This window comes from Pieris napi, chromosome 24 (genome assembly GCF_905475465.1).
Source record: "Pieris napi chromosome 24, ilPieNapi1.2, whole genome shotgun sequence".
Taxonomy (NCBI): domain Eukaryota; kingdom Metazoa; phylum Arthropoda; class Insecta; order Lepidoptera; family Pieridae; genus Pieris; species Pieris napi.
Window position 1 is genome coordinate 6931983 of NC_062257.1, and position 14976 is coordinate 6946958.

Here is a 14976-nt window from a genome sequence, read left to right on the forward strand (position 1 = left end):
TATGATTTTGTCCCATTCGGTGTCAAGTCCATTGGTCCGTGGGGTCCGCGCTATTAGGCTTTTTATGGAAATAGCAAAAAGGTTAGTCGACATCACAGGAGACCGAAGCAGCTACCTCGGACAATTAATTAGTCTAGCAATTCAAAAGGGGAACGCTGCCAGTATCTTCGGAACCTTGCCTAAAGGGACTCCTTTTAATAATATATATATTTTAGTTTTTATATTTTAAGGTTATTTATTGTTTTTATTTGTGTTGTTCATTCAGTTTTAAATCATTCTAAATGTTATTTAATATAACTACTAAACTTAAATGTTACAAATTTTTTTATTAGTATTCTTAATAATCAATCCCAACAATCAAAAACTAGGGTCACAAGTCAAGATTGGTAAAATCCCTTAAGAGTTCAGAACCCAACCGACTTCATGGTATCAATCAAAGTCAGGAACACGGGTCAGAGGGGACTAGTGGGGACACACGGGTGACAGAAATGTCACACACGTATTTCTTCGTCTCCTTCTGTCAAATATTGTTTATGCTGTGATAAAAAGAGACAATTGCGTACTTTACTTGAAGTTGAGTTTAGAGAAAAATGCAATAAATTCATGCCTTTATCAACACTATAAACAAAAAAAAACAATTTAATAAAGGTTATAGCACCTCTTCCAACTAAAAACCTTTAAAAAATTTGACTTTATGTACCACTTTTGGAAAAAAAAATATTATCCTTTTATTGATTTATTTAGGTGAAAGATTTTAATTAATATTAATTTGATTAAGTTATATTATATTTTAATTATGTGATATTTTATCACTAAAATAATATAAGAATTGACTATATATGTACTCATAATGTATGTAACTTCTATGTAAAATTCCTTGTAAGACAAATTGTGTGGCAAAATATGCGTATTTAGATTGTACCACCATATTTGTACCATATTCTTCCAAATTAATTATTATTATTATTATAAATCAACACAAGAATGAACAAAACACGAAACGATGCTCGTTTCTTTGCATTGCTGAAACGAATTCAATTGTTTCTCTTACCCCCTGAAACCTGGGACCTAGTGGGGTTACCAACATTTCAGGGAATGGTACGTTTCTTGAACGACAACTTCACGACGGTATGGTCTGACGTTCGACCATTCATCGTATGACGCACAGACGGGCCGTATGACACAATGAGCTGTGCGTGACGTTTGTGGCTCAACGTGATGAATCTAGGCAAATATCACCGCCCGCCAAGGGATTTGTACATCTGACACTATCACTCTGCAATTTGTGGCATATTAGCTTGTTTGTTGTATCTGCTTATAAAAGTCAAACGTAAATATAAACGATTACCGCATAAAACTAAGCAATCGCACTGGTGTTAGAAATTAGTGAAATATGTTCCTAAGAATCTTGACAAAAGCGGGCATGTGCGCATTTGTTCATTTGACTTATTCTGTATAGGTAAATGATCAAGTCGGAGTTGGTAATAAAATATGAAACTAGCATGCCTAATATGCACTCTAATCTGAATTAGATTAGAGTAAAAAACTGAAGTCCTAAACCAGTGAGCTCATCACTCCAGTGAGCCGTTCTGCCCTCCAGGTGATTTACCACGACAACAGACTAAGTCTCATTGAACATCTAGCCTTATGTCTAATAATAAAATTACCATCCGTATCATCTCGACGTCCGCCGTTCCACAACTATGTGGAACCAGCTGCCCACTGAAATATTTCCAAACCAATTCGACTAAGGGTCCAAGAAAAGAGCGTACCAATTCTTAAAAGGTCGGTAAGTCTTGGCATTGCGAGTGTCCATGGGCGTCGGTATCACTTAACATCAGGTGAGCCTCCTGCCCGTTTGCCTCCTGTAACATACACAAATATACATAAAAAAAACTTTCTTGGATATCTTCAACTCTTCACGATTTATAACTAACCGTTTCTAAGGCAGTTTGTAGTTGCCCACTGCAGTATTTCCGAACCAATTCGACTTAAGCTGGGTATCGATTACGCGCTCCGGGAGCGCGCGCCATGAATGACCGCTCCGAGAGTGCGTTCCGTGAAACGCGTTCCAAATATTTGAAGTATATCAACTAAGCGCGCCTGGCGCGCGTGGCAACTGTTCCAGTGTTCGACCCTTCATAATGGAAGCCAGTCGTGTACAATTTATAGTACTGATTTCTCTCCAAGCATCTTTTCTAAGCGATTTATTATGATACGAAGAACTTTTGCTATTCCACAGCAGTTCTTTTGTACCATACAGTTGTATTAATTTACGGCAACTTTGGTTATCCATAATTGGGAGCGCAACAAACACAAAAATACGATGTGTCCGTCCCAACTGGCGCGCGCGCCACCTTTGATGCGTGGTAAAAAACCGACACGCGTCGGAACGGACCGCTCCGTGTTCGGGCGCTCCAACGAACACATTGGCGCGCGTTCCAAAGTGGTATCCATTACGCGCGGCTGGAGCGCGCGCCAATGTTCGCCCTCTTGGAGCGCGTAGTCGATACGCGGCTTTAGGCTCCTTCAAGAAAAGAGCGTACCAATTCTTGAAAGGCCGGCATCGCATTTGCGAGCCCTCTGGCATTGATAGTGTCCATGGGGGGCGGTATCACTTAACATCAGATGAGCCCCCTGCCAGTTTGCCTCCTATTACATAAAAAAAGTTACTTTAGTTTAACTTAATTTACTAAGGATATTTAAACTTTAGAAAATATCAAAAAACTATATACAAAATTCACTACCTACAGTCTAATTTCGGCGAAGACACTCTGTTCTTCTGGTGTAAATACTTTTATGTACCTACTATATTTCTCATAACTATTTTTTTTTATTTACACGAGAAACTTAATTTGTTTATACGAACGAGATACACGTCGCCATCAGCCGTCCCAATTTAAGTCTACTAGGCTCATTCTGATGTATCTTTTATACCCTTTTCAATTGGTTAAACGCGTTATAGTCCAGTCAATCTATACATTACAAGTAACCAGAAGAACAAGTTTACTCAGTTTCAGTTTGATGGTAATTCTGGTAGCTTCGCTCTTGTTTTTCGATATAATTTCACCGGATTATTAATATTACGAATTTTAGACAGTTATTGATTAAATAATTGCACACCCTCATACTTAATCAAATAATTTGTACGCGGCTTCTTTTGTGTAGTTCTATCGTAGTAACTGTTAAGATATAATAATTATGTGGGAAATACATAAGTAAGTAAAAAGCCAAAAATTTAAAAGCTCAGATTTAAAATTTGAAACATAAAAAACAATGTGGTTTTCATTACTTAACGCCTAGAGAAATGAATAGAAATGTACACAATTAGGTTGCTGCTTTGTCAGAGGGCGCTGGCGTGTGCCTTTGTTTATTTAATGATGTGGGAGAAATGAATGCTAAAACGAATAGGTTTATTAGGTTTTAAAACTTCAAAATGTTTGTGATAATATTCCCGCTTCAGATTTGTATATGCGCAGAGACACAATTTCATTATGCGATAGGCAGGATATCTGACACGAACACACGAGAGCAAGCGCAGCCTCGGCGGTCGCTCTCAAATCAGTCGTGAAGCAGTCATTTTATGATTTGGCATTCTAAAAAGGTGGGAGCTTGTACTTTATTGTTTATCAGAATGCCAAATCATAAAATGACTGCTTCACGACTGATTTGAGAGAGACCGCCGATGCGAAAACCGCTGTGTGAGTTCGTGATGTGAGTTACAGAATCGCAGGGCAGATAGCGCACGGGGTGCCCAACACATCCAGCATCCAAAAATTTCTTACGAAAATCGAATATTTTTTTCAGATCTAGAACTAGAAACAAAAAGAGACAAGGGAAGACAATTCTCTTCTTTTCTAGAGTCAATTTATTCACAATGTCAATGTCATTATTACATACTAAATCTCTCTTACTCTTCAGTTGGTAGCTCATCTGTGAGCGTCGTGATCAGCAAAGAAAAATCAAGAGTGGACTATCTGTTTCCACCAGTTTCGGTCCAGCACCTCTCTTATAACAGTGTGTAGTTTTGAGGACGATGAGTCTATCACTTGATCGGTCCAACTTATTGGTGAACGGCCACGTGATATTTTACCTTCTGTTTTACCAACTACGGTTAGTTTCTCTAAGTTCTTATTGCCTCTCCACATTGTATGTTTTTTTCAATCTACAAGCATTAGTTTGATTAACCTCTCTTCACTGTAAGTTCTTTTTTGCTACTTTCTACTTCAAGTCTTTGGAATAGTTCATCCAAATCTTCCATAGATATTGCCAGATGAATTGTGTCGTCAGCATACCGTAAGATTCATATTCTCTTTCCACCCACTGGGAAATCCTACTTCCAATTGTTCATTGTCTTCCGAATAATGTACTGTCCACATATTTTAAATAGTGCAGCGGAGAAGAAACACACATAATGACAATTGATACCTCATATTCTCGATTACTTAAAACATTTGTTTTAAAAATAACTAATTACCTATATAAAAATAACAATTGCAAAAAAAATTTTATTTCCTAATCTAGTTTATTGTCATTTATTTTTATTGTACCATTTCTTTTCTCTTTTATCATTGTAATGTTTCTCTTTAAATAATGTACACACTTGTCATTGTAGCACATGCATGTCGAATGGTCTCTGTATGTGTTGCGTTAGTGTGCCTTTTTAAAATAAATTAAAATAATAAATCATCTTTAAACGAATAGTATGAAGTACACACAGCGTCACAAACTTGTCATTTTCCGGTGAAGAACAGAGAAAATTGGTTTATCAGGTACCTATCGAGCCTACACAGGAAAATATGTGGTCGTATTACATCGTTTTGGTGATATTAAATGTCGCAAAGATTTAGAAGTCAATGGTTATTCGCCGCGCTGACCTTTATGGTGTTTAATAATTCAAATAGGATTAAAGTTCAAATCTTTAATGATGAGAATACCCTTGTCCAGTTAATATTTAATCCTGAACCGTGTCGATATAAATCTCAGTTAAGGGACCCTTGTATAAAGGCTGATTACTGTGTCACAGTGTACATTTCTGATTATAAAAAATAAATCAGTGGCGCTACAACTTCTTTAGGTTGCCTCAGATTTCAGAATCTGTTTTATGATCATTTTCATCTCCTTGGCAAGTAGGTGATCAACCTTCAGTGCCACACGCCGTCGACTTTTTGTGTGTATCCTAGAATACAAAAGATGGTATAAGTCATCAGGCAGTTATAGATTAAACTGGGAATTCATGTCTGGAAGAATTATGAGCTCAAACAATATTTGCTTGTTCAAATAGCGGTTAGACGCTATAAATCATAAAACTACCTACTATGTATAAACTAACTTCAATATTTCGTATATTATCAAATCCGTATCTTCTATAAAATATATATATTTCGTAATCATACAGCTAACATAAATTATATACAAACAATTATACTAAACATATAGCCAAAGATGGATGACATAATATACAAACAGGTTCAAATATTTACGAAAGGAAATATACAATTAAAATTATTAAATTCGTAATACCTAATTCGGCTGTGCTGTGTTAAAATAAAACGCACTTCACAGATAGCATTATTTTCTGCGCGCCTTAATTTCTCGTGGCATGATCATCAAGTACAGTAAGAGCACCCGGCTGTCAAAACACAAAGACATAGACATAACATTTATTACTAACAAAACACACACACAGAAACACACAAAATAACCTTAATCAAAGAATTTTTGAAGTTTCTTAGAAAGAAAGAACTTCTTTAGGCGCGTTATGAAATATTGATGAGAGTGAAATTTTGCGATACACGCGCACCGTGACACAAAATTAACAGAATGAAGTTAGTGGCACGCACGCCGCTTTCGTTCACTGTGTATTTATATTTATAATATTTATCCACATGCTTTGAGTTTCTACATTAAAAACACGTGTTTTCATTACACAAGCGCGAATTTTATATGTGCGTCTGAATTATAATCAGAAGTGATTTAAATTCAATATTTAAATCAATACTAATTAATATTAGAAAATAACAATAATTATAAATATAATATTAATAAATATTTATTTATTTAATTTTTCAAATGTAAACTGAACTATATTGGCTATAATGACTACTTTTCCAGTCGTTGATTATTTAATTGTAATTAATTATTTGCATGCAATCAAAAACTATTTTTAATAATGCCAAAGAAGTATGACTTCTTACGAGCGTACATAAGTACACGCACCCTTTTTTTTATTCTTTTAAATAAGAAGATACGTTTTAAGTGTGTAATGCGTGTGTGCTGTGGTTGTAATTGGCCCTGGCTCAGCATTATGCTGAGGAGCAGACTGTTCCACAGCGCTGGTCATTCTGTCAGAGACCACAGCAGCTAGTTTGCAAAGTTACGCAACTTTTCACACGAAACAGTGGTTAATCTCCTAATTAACGTTGTAAGAGAAAATCAAAATAATTAGTCTGATAATAATCCATACGAGCAAAGCTAATTGCATCTGAGAATGCACCTGCGTCTTGTCATCCTGCTAATTGTAGAGAGCTAACGTTAATATTAGTTTATGTTAAGTGAAATTAGCATGAATAGTGACGATGTTTTTCTATAACTGAATGATACTCCAGAGATTGGTTTTATTTATATACAGCTTAGACATTGCCAAATTAAAACTAAAATTATTATAAAATACTAGCTGACCCGGCAAAACTAAGGGTTGTATGTATTTATACATGCTGTATGCTAAATAAAAACCAAAAAAAAATCTTAAAACTAAAAAAAATATTTTAGGGTGGACACCCCTTATCACCTAGGTTGGAAATATAGATAGTAGCCGATTCTTAGACTTACTAAATATGCATAAAAAATCATAAGAATTGGTCGAGCCGTTTCGGAGGAGTATGGGAATGAAAATTGTGACACAAGAATTTTATATATTAGATTATACAAAATGACTTTTTTATAAAATTAACATAAAAACTTTTGCAATGCATTAATTATTTCTATTTACATATTTAAATCACAGTATATATTGCTTTTTGGCGAAGAGTCGAGAAAAGTATTAAACTGCGAAGTTAAGTAAGGGATTCTCCCCTTCTTACATTCTTTTATATAATGTTCTAAGGAACTTCTTTCAAGAGCAGTATCTGTTTAGTGGCTTCAGTGTGCGACTCTCACCCCTAGGGACGTAGGTTCGATCCCCGGCTGTGCACCAATGGACTTTCTGTCGCTCGAACGGTTTGTTTTAGGCCCAAAAAGCCGTCAAAAACATCATCAACATTTTTATCAAAGTAAAAAATCATTTATTCATATCGGTGTCGAAATACACATTAAATACTTCTTATTTTACATTTACTTACATAACAATAAACTCTTCGCCACTCTTTTTAATCGCCAAGGTTTTTGTTTTACACAACGTTTGTAAGGAGCTGCAACCATTACAGCATGTTCCACATGACATCTTAAGTAATAAATAATAATCAAATAAATTAAAAACAAAGATTTCTTCATTCTATTATATATACTACAATAGCCACGTATTGAATTTTACAAACCAAAATGGGACAGAGAGATTATCACATTAATTCAGCGTACATTAGTTTCGACACCATTTAATTAATTACAAATTAATACTCTGATTTGATGTCGACAATCGAAATTCATTATTTATTAATTGCACCAATTGTTATGACCGGCTGTAATAGATCCATCACTTTGCACTATCATTTCATTTTATTTTTGCTCTCAAATATTACACGTTAAAATGAGGACAATTAAATTATGAAAATATGTGTACATACCACACATGTGAAAGTGACATGAAAACTTAGAAGTCGCCATACCAGATCCATGCAACATTTCCTCACAATCGGGTAGCCCGTGATATCGCAGCACAACTCACGAAGGGACTCTTTGTATTGAAGTCGCCAATAATCCGCGAATATACAATGTAAATACATAATTATCTATATATATAAAAATAAACCCGTTTTCCGTTGTCACGACATAACATGAAAACGGCTAGACCGATTCTTTTTTTTATAATATTCTTAGAAGTACGAGGATGGTTCTTACGGAAAGAAAAATTAAAAAAATTGAGTGAAAAAGTCTAAAAACAACACTTTTCTATATTCCCATACAAAATATTCGCAATAATATTTAAAGGCAATTTGAACTTTAATACCATATCATAAAGTTCAAGTGTTAGTGGAGGGGTTCCAGGAAAGTAAATTTTTATTTTTTGACAAAATGTAAGTATTTGTTTTGTTGTATTATCAACTTTCTTTTTTTATCTTACTAGCTAGACCGGTATCCCGAATAGCAGAATAAGTATTTTAAAAAAAAGAATCGACTGTTAGGCGGTACGATGTTCGCCAGGCCAGCTAGTTTAGGAATAAAGAAAATAATAAAAGCAAATAATCAACACAGCGGGGTGTCCAAAAAGTCTTAGCGAAAGATCATCACAGTTTTATTGTTAATCCGACACAATCTGTTAAACGAGACAAGCGTGTAAAAGGGATATTTGTTTCTAGTCAACGGTATACTGCAGTGGATAGGGATTTTAACAAGCAAATCCGTCTGAATATTTATGTATTATCTTGTAAAGATTACAGTACATGCCGTCACGCACGTTAATAAGTCTTGTACGGTTCCTGGGTCATCAGGGGTTCGAAATAATAGAATAAATTGAACTTACTCTATATTTATCACTCGCGTTATACAATAGAATATGAGCGGAATAATAACTATTATGTTAATTGCTATATAATAAGTGCAATCTAACAAACAGAGAGAATGCCTACGTCTGGCTATGCTCCCGGGGTGAAACTCCAACGATTTAGTTAATTACGAATGACTGCATAGTAACAGTCGAAGAGAGTGCCTGCGTCGGGCTATACTCTCGGGGCGTGACTCCGACGATTTAGGAAATCGTCATGCTTATAAATGATCAAACTGTACAGCCAGGACACGTACTTACATAAGACAAACATCACGCTTGTAGGTGATTGGAATGTACGAGCCCTGGCACGTACTTACATAGGAAATCATCACGGTTGTAGATGATCGGAATGTACGAGCCCTGACACGTACTTACATAGGGAATAATTAAGCTTATAAAACTAAGGAAGCCTGAGCGAGTAAAATGTACAGCCTTGGCTCGTACATACTCCCCCAGGCAAAAGTGCAAAATGTACAGCCTTGGCTCGTACATACTCCCCCAGGCAAAAGTGCAAGATGAATATGTAGTGCTTTACAAGATGATTTCATTATATGATTAACAGTCTCTAGGCTTACGCTAACACTTTTAATCACAGCACTATCACTAACACTAGGTCCCATAGCTCATGGGCCCTTGCACTACCTAACTGGAGTCCGGTCCCGGGTGGCTTCTCCTGAGGCCACTGCGAGACCGGCTGCTGATTCTGCCGATGCTGCACCTACTGCTCCGTGACGTCTCCTGATCTTTATATGATTGTAATGTCCTATCCACTACCTGTCTTGAGCACATTCTGAGAACTATCATGAGCATAAGAAGTACATTATTGTTTTGGTGAATGACCATGACCTAGGTTAAATATTTAATTGTTATAAAGTGCAGCCGTAATTTGCGAAACGTTCTTTTTTCGAAAGACATTACCTTTCTCTCTGAACTTTCCTTTTGACCTTCCTGTAAATTCCTTTCTAATCTTAACACCATTTTTTCTTCTTCGAAATTCCTTTTTCATGAATGCTTGTTTCTTATTTTTCTTGCCTTTGTTGATAGGCAAACTATTTAATTTGTGTGTAACCTTTTCTGAACCATGCGAAAATTTGCCATAACTCTTTCTAGATATTATGCTATTCTTTCTTACAACTATGTCGGACCCTTGTGTTAAGTTGTGTTGCAAATAGGGTTCCGTATACAATTGAATCGGTGCTTCTAACAAAGGCTTAGACAATACTAAGCTGCTATTTAAGTTTTTATTCTTCTTATAAGAAATGGATGAAGACAAGATTTCTTTATCTTCTGTTTCTTGCTTGTCTTGTAGGCATTTCATGCTTTTGATACCCACGTTAACACGATGTGATTTATCTTCTCCGCTCACTTCACAACCAAGTTGCGTTTGATGATCTGTACTATGGTTTAGAGTCTCTCCTACCCCGGAGATGATGCTATGTTGCTCCTTGCTGTAGTCAGTTAACGACTGTGCTCCGCTTTCTGCCAATTTGGATAATTCTCCGCCTTGATAAGTATCTGCATGTATACTGTGATTAACACTAAGACCTATCGGAGTCCAGTACCGGGTGGGCTCTTTGGAGTCCACTCCGAGACTGGCTGCCACTGCTTCCGCCAATGCCACTATCGATGTTTCCTGCTGCACATCAGTGGTTTTCTGTATTGGCATCATTGCTATGCCTGATGGTATCTGCTGTATACTGTGATTGTTACCACTTTCTGCTAAACCTTCCACCATTGCCGAAGACGAAGAGTTTTTCTTATCCGATTTATATTGAAATGATTGCTCTCCTTGCGTAGAATTACAATTTAAATTTGAATTAAATAATGCTTGATGCAATAACGTATTATGTTTTTGGGAACATATCTGGCATCTTTTTTGCGAAACGCAAACTTCCACTTCATGCATAAGAAAACAATTTGTGCACAGCTGCAATCTTAAAATTGTATCAACCCTTTCATTAAAATCTTTTGCTAAAAATGAATGACAATTAAACAAGTCATGGTTAGATAAGTTGCATAATTGACAACTTTTTGTTATATTTGCATTTCCTTGACCTTGTATATCGAAATGCGTTGACAGCGAATTTTTGCTGATGCTAAAATTTGATGAAGGTCGCTGTTGTTTTGTATTTAAATATTCCCGGGTTTGATTATTAGCTGTTTCCAAGGCATATAATGATGAATTTTCCGAATTATGTGAATAAAGTACCGGTGAATCCATATGCGTTTCTAGAGAACGTAATTTGAGATATATCTTTCTCTTTAGGCGCCTATATATAGCTTTCTTCTCGTAATATTTATTTTGATACTCCGAGTAGGATCCTTGAAGATCAGCATCTATTTCGATATGGGTTTTAAAAATCATATCCCACTGTAACTTTATGTCTTCTAACACTCCCTCGAGATCATATTTGTCGGATGCCGAGTGTACATTAGACAGTTCCAACATCCTATCAGACCACCTGAATAAAGCTGCTTGTTTGCGAAGCAACTCTTCGGTTTTTCTTGAATGCCTGATGGTTTTCAGACCGTCGGTAAACGAAGCTTGGAATAAATTCTCCATTATGCTTAATATAATAATTAACTAAACGCTTTGTAAATATTGCATTGTAAATTCTTAAATGCTTATGCTTGATAAAATGCTCAATGAATGCTTCATATCATTCTTAGTAAAATTATGCTCACAAATGAGATAATTCTCAGAAATATAGTGCTCAAAACAAATGGAAAGGACTTACTGTAGATACCTCCGTATGCTGAAGATTGACGTCCGTTGACTTCTTCTAGGTTGAAAGGACGCTGATATACTTTTTGACCGCTGTGGGTCCTTAAAAATGCTGGGAGCGGACTTACTGTCGCTTGCCTCCCTATTTGACCGCTATGGGTCCTTAAAAATGCTGGGAGTGGACTTCCTGTCGCCTGCCTCCCTATTTGACCGCTATGGGTCCTTAAAAATGCTGGGAGTGGACTTCCTGTCGCCTGCCTCCCTATTTGACCGCTATGGGTCCTTGAAAATGCTGGGAGTGGACTTCCTGTCTCCTGCCTCCCTATTTGACCGCTATGGGTCCTTAAAAATGCTGGGAGTGGACTTCCTGTCGCCTGCCTCCCTATTTGACCGCTATGGGTCCTTGAAAATGCTGGGAGCGGACTCACTGTCGCTTTCCTCCCTATTTGACCGCTATGGGTCCTTGAAAATGCTGGGAGCGGACTTCCTGTCGCTTACCTCCCTTTTCGACCGCTATGGATCCTCCTTCTCCTTGCTCTCCTCTTTTCTATTGATGCGGATGATAATTTCTTACTTGCTTGACGACCCAACAAACCAGCAGTGGGATGTTTTTCCACGGCGCCGATCTTCAGGATGACGGAGAAAAACGCGAACGCGATCAACTGTACGCGAAAGACCCGCTATTCCCGGATAGCTCAAAGGACCAAAATGTACGGTTCCTGGGTCATCAGGGGTTCGAAATAATAGAATAAATTGAACTTACTCTATATTTATCACTCGCGTTATACAATAGAATATGAGCGGAATAATAACTATTATGTTAATTGCTATATAATAAGTGCAATCTAACAAACAGAGAGAATGCCTACGTCTGGCTATGCTCCCGGGGTGAAACTCCAACGATTTAGTTAATTACGAATGACTGCATAGTAACAGTCGAAGAGAGTGCCTGCGTCGGGCTATACTCTCGGGGCGTGACTCCGACGATTTAGGAAATCGTCATGCTTATAAATGATCAAACTGTACAGCCAGGACACGTACTTACATAAGACAAACATCACGCTTGTAGGTGATTGGAATGTACGAGCCCTGGCACGTACTTACATAGGAAATCATCACGGTTGTAGATGATCGGAATGTACGAGCCCTGACACGTACTTACATAGGGAATAATTAAGCTTATAAAACTAAGGAAGCCTGAGCGAGTAAAATGTACAGCCTTGGCTCGTACATACTCCCCCAGGCAAAAGTGCAAAATGTACAGCCTTGGCTCGTACAAGTCTAATTGCTTCCTACAATTGAAAAGTAAGTATTTTGGAAATAATATATGTACTTAAAAGCCCTATATGTTGCAAATACAGAAACCGTGATTACGGAATGATAATTTATATAGGATTATATGTTGACAAAATAAAAACAAACAAATATGTAATAAAATAGTGCGTGCGTACAAAGTACACAATCATGTCAGAAGTGAAACTAATTTTTAAGCCTTGTTCATATTTATAACGTACAAAATATGTAAATCTTTAGATTTCCGAGACTTAGAGGAAGGGAAAAAGGAAAATATGTTAGGAATACAATGAATGTAATTGTCATTAAAATATTAAAAGTGTCGAAAATTAAAACACGTGACATTTTAATTTAAAATTCGTCATTTGAGATTTCAATAAATTATTTTGCATGAAATATAAAATACTAATTTCATAAATTCTCTGTACGAAATATTAATTTTAAAAATATAATTTCTATAAGGTATGTTTAGCCGCGAATATAGGGATTGGGTCGGATTTTTTTCCGCATTGTAAAGTGTAAACGCGAATTAAGGAAGTGACTCGCTTCTGCAGCGCATCAGGAATGTTTGCGGAGGCGCGGGTGGATTGCTTTTTCGCCACTATGCGAAAGCGGTGCGCGTCTTTGGTGCGCCGGGTGCGGGGCAGCTCCAGCAACATCTTACGGATGATAGTCGAGAGAATGGAGTGCCCCTATTTACGACACTGCTCCGACATCTCCGCAGGGCTTTGTTCCTAATAGTTTTGTTTAATTACTTTTTTATTAATTTTTACTCTACTTTTTCGTAATTCTACTAACATAGATCTTAAGAAACTATTGTTACTATTTCACTAATCAATCAATGGACTGTATTTGTCTGATTAATAAAATTATTATTATTATTTACTGTATATGAATTTGTAATGAAAGAATTTTTGTAATCGAAAGATCTATTGAACAGAAAATGTGTTACCCTTTCTTAAAGTTGTTCCAATTAATTACCGGTTAATAGTAAACCCATCCCTGCAGAACCCGTTAGAACCAATTAACCGCTAATCTCTTTTTTGCCTCTTTCTTTCCTGTCATCAATTAACCCGCTCATAGAACACAAAAAGTAATAAGAATTATACACAGCTATAGTTTTAAGATACAAATACAACTTAATTTTTAGAACTTATTCTACACAACGAATACTTATAGAAATGTAAACTAACCAATTAATGTATGGATTCATTAATAGTTTTAAGCTACATAAAGACTTATATCTTCGAATATAAAGCTTCGGTGAGTTTATGTTAAATGTTAGTTATTTCGACTATGTATTTGCGTGTTGTTCCCACGAGAATGCGTGCTCCTATTTCACCATGCCTCCTGCTGTCAACAAAACAAAGACAAATCTTTGTTTTTAATTTGTTTTATTACTATTAAATACTTAAGATGTCATGTGTAACATTGTGTAATGATTGCAACTCTTTACAAACATTGTGGAAAACAAAAAACTTTGCGATTAAAAAGAGTGGCTGAGAGTTTATTGCCAGTTCTTCTCGTCCGTTCTACGCCCTTCATTTAAGAACTGGCAGTACATATCAAATTAGGCAGTGAATAAGTGACTTTGACTTTACCGAAATCGGTGTCTAATCCTTTTGGCATACAATAAATCAATGCTTGGTGAGATTAACCAAGTTCCGTTATAAGGAGTATTTAGAGATTGGTTTGCCAACGAAATATAAATAAACACAATTCAAATAATTCTTAACTTATAAAAGAATCAGGAATATTTAATAATCATTAATAAACAGTAGCGCTGCAACCTTTACGGCTGGGCATTTATGTATCTGTTTGGTAATTATTTATTTATACACAAGTGGGAAATCAGCCTTCTGTGCGTGACAAATGTCGTCCATTTTTGGATCGAAAGGAAATCAATTTCCTCAATCCTTCACCGTACGAGCCTGTGTCACATAAAAAGTTCATTGATAAGCTGAGATTTAAACCTACGACCTCCGGGAGTTGCACCACAATACTGCTAGTATGTAAGTTAAGAAGGTTATTTAATTAGTAGCCAATATAATTCCTTTACTAATGAACAAAAATCAGTGGCGCTACAATCTATTTAGGTCTGGGCCTCAGATTTGTGATTCAGTTTCATGATCATTTTTAAATTTAACAAATAGGTGAGCCTGAAACATGCCGTCGACTTTTTGGGTCTAAGACATGTCGGTTTCCTCACGATGTTTTCCTTCACCGTTCGAGCGAATGTTAAATGCGCACATAGATA

At 36.4% G+C, this 14976-nt stretch overlaps 1 protein-coding gene across 1 annotated transcript; it reads right to left on the minus strand.

Annotated features, from left to right (window-relative positions):
• Positions 1-9521: 9521 nt before the first annotated feature.
• On the minus strand, positions 9522-11438 carry LOC125061670. The gene is made up of 3 exons (XM_047667195.1): positions 10742-11438; positions 9782-10513; positions 9522-9547 (listed from the first exon to the last, which is right to left on the minus strand). Exons 1-3 carry the CDS (start codon positions 11262-11264, stop codon positions 9522-9524), a joined length of 1281 nt encoding a protein of 426 aa, XP_047523151.1. The 5' UTR covers positions 11265-11438.
• Positions 11439-14976: the final 3538 nt, after the last annotated feature.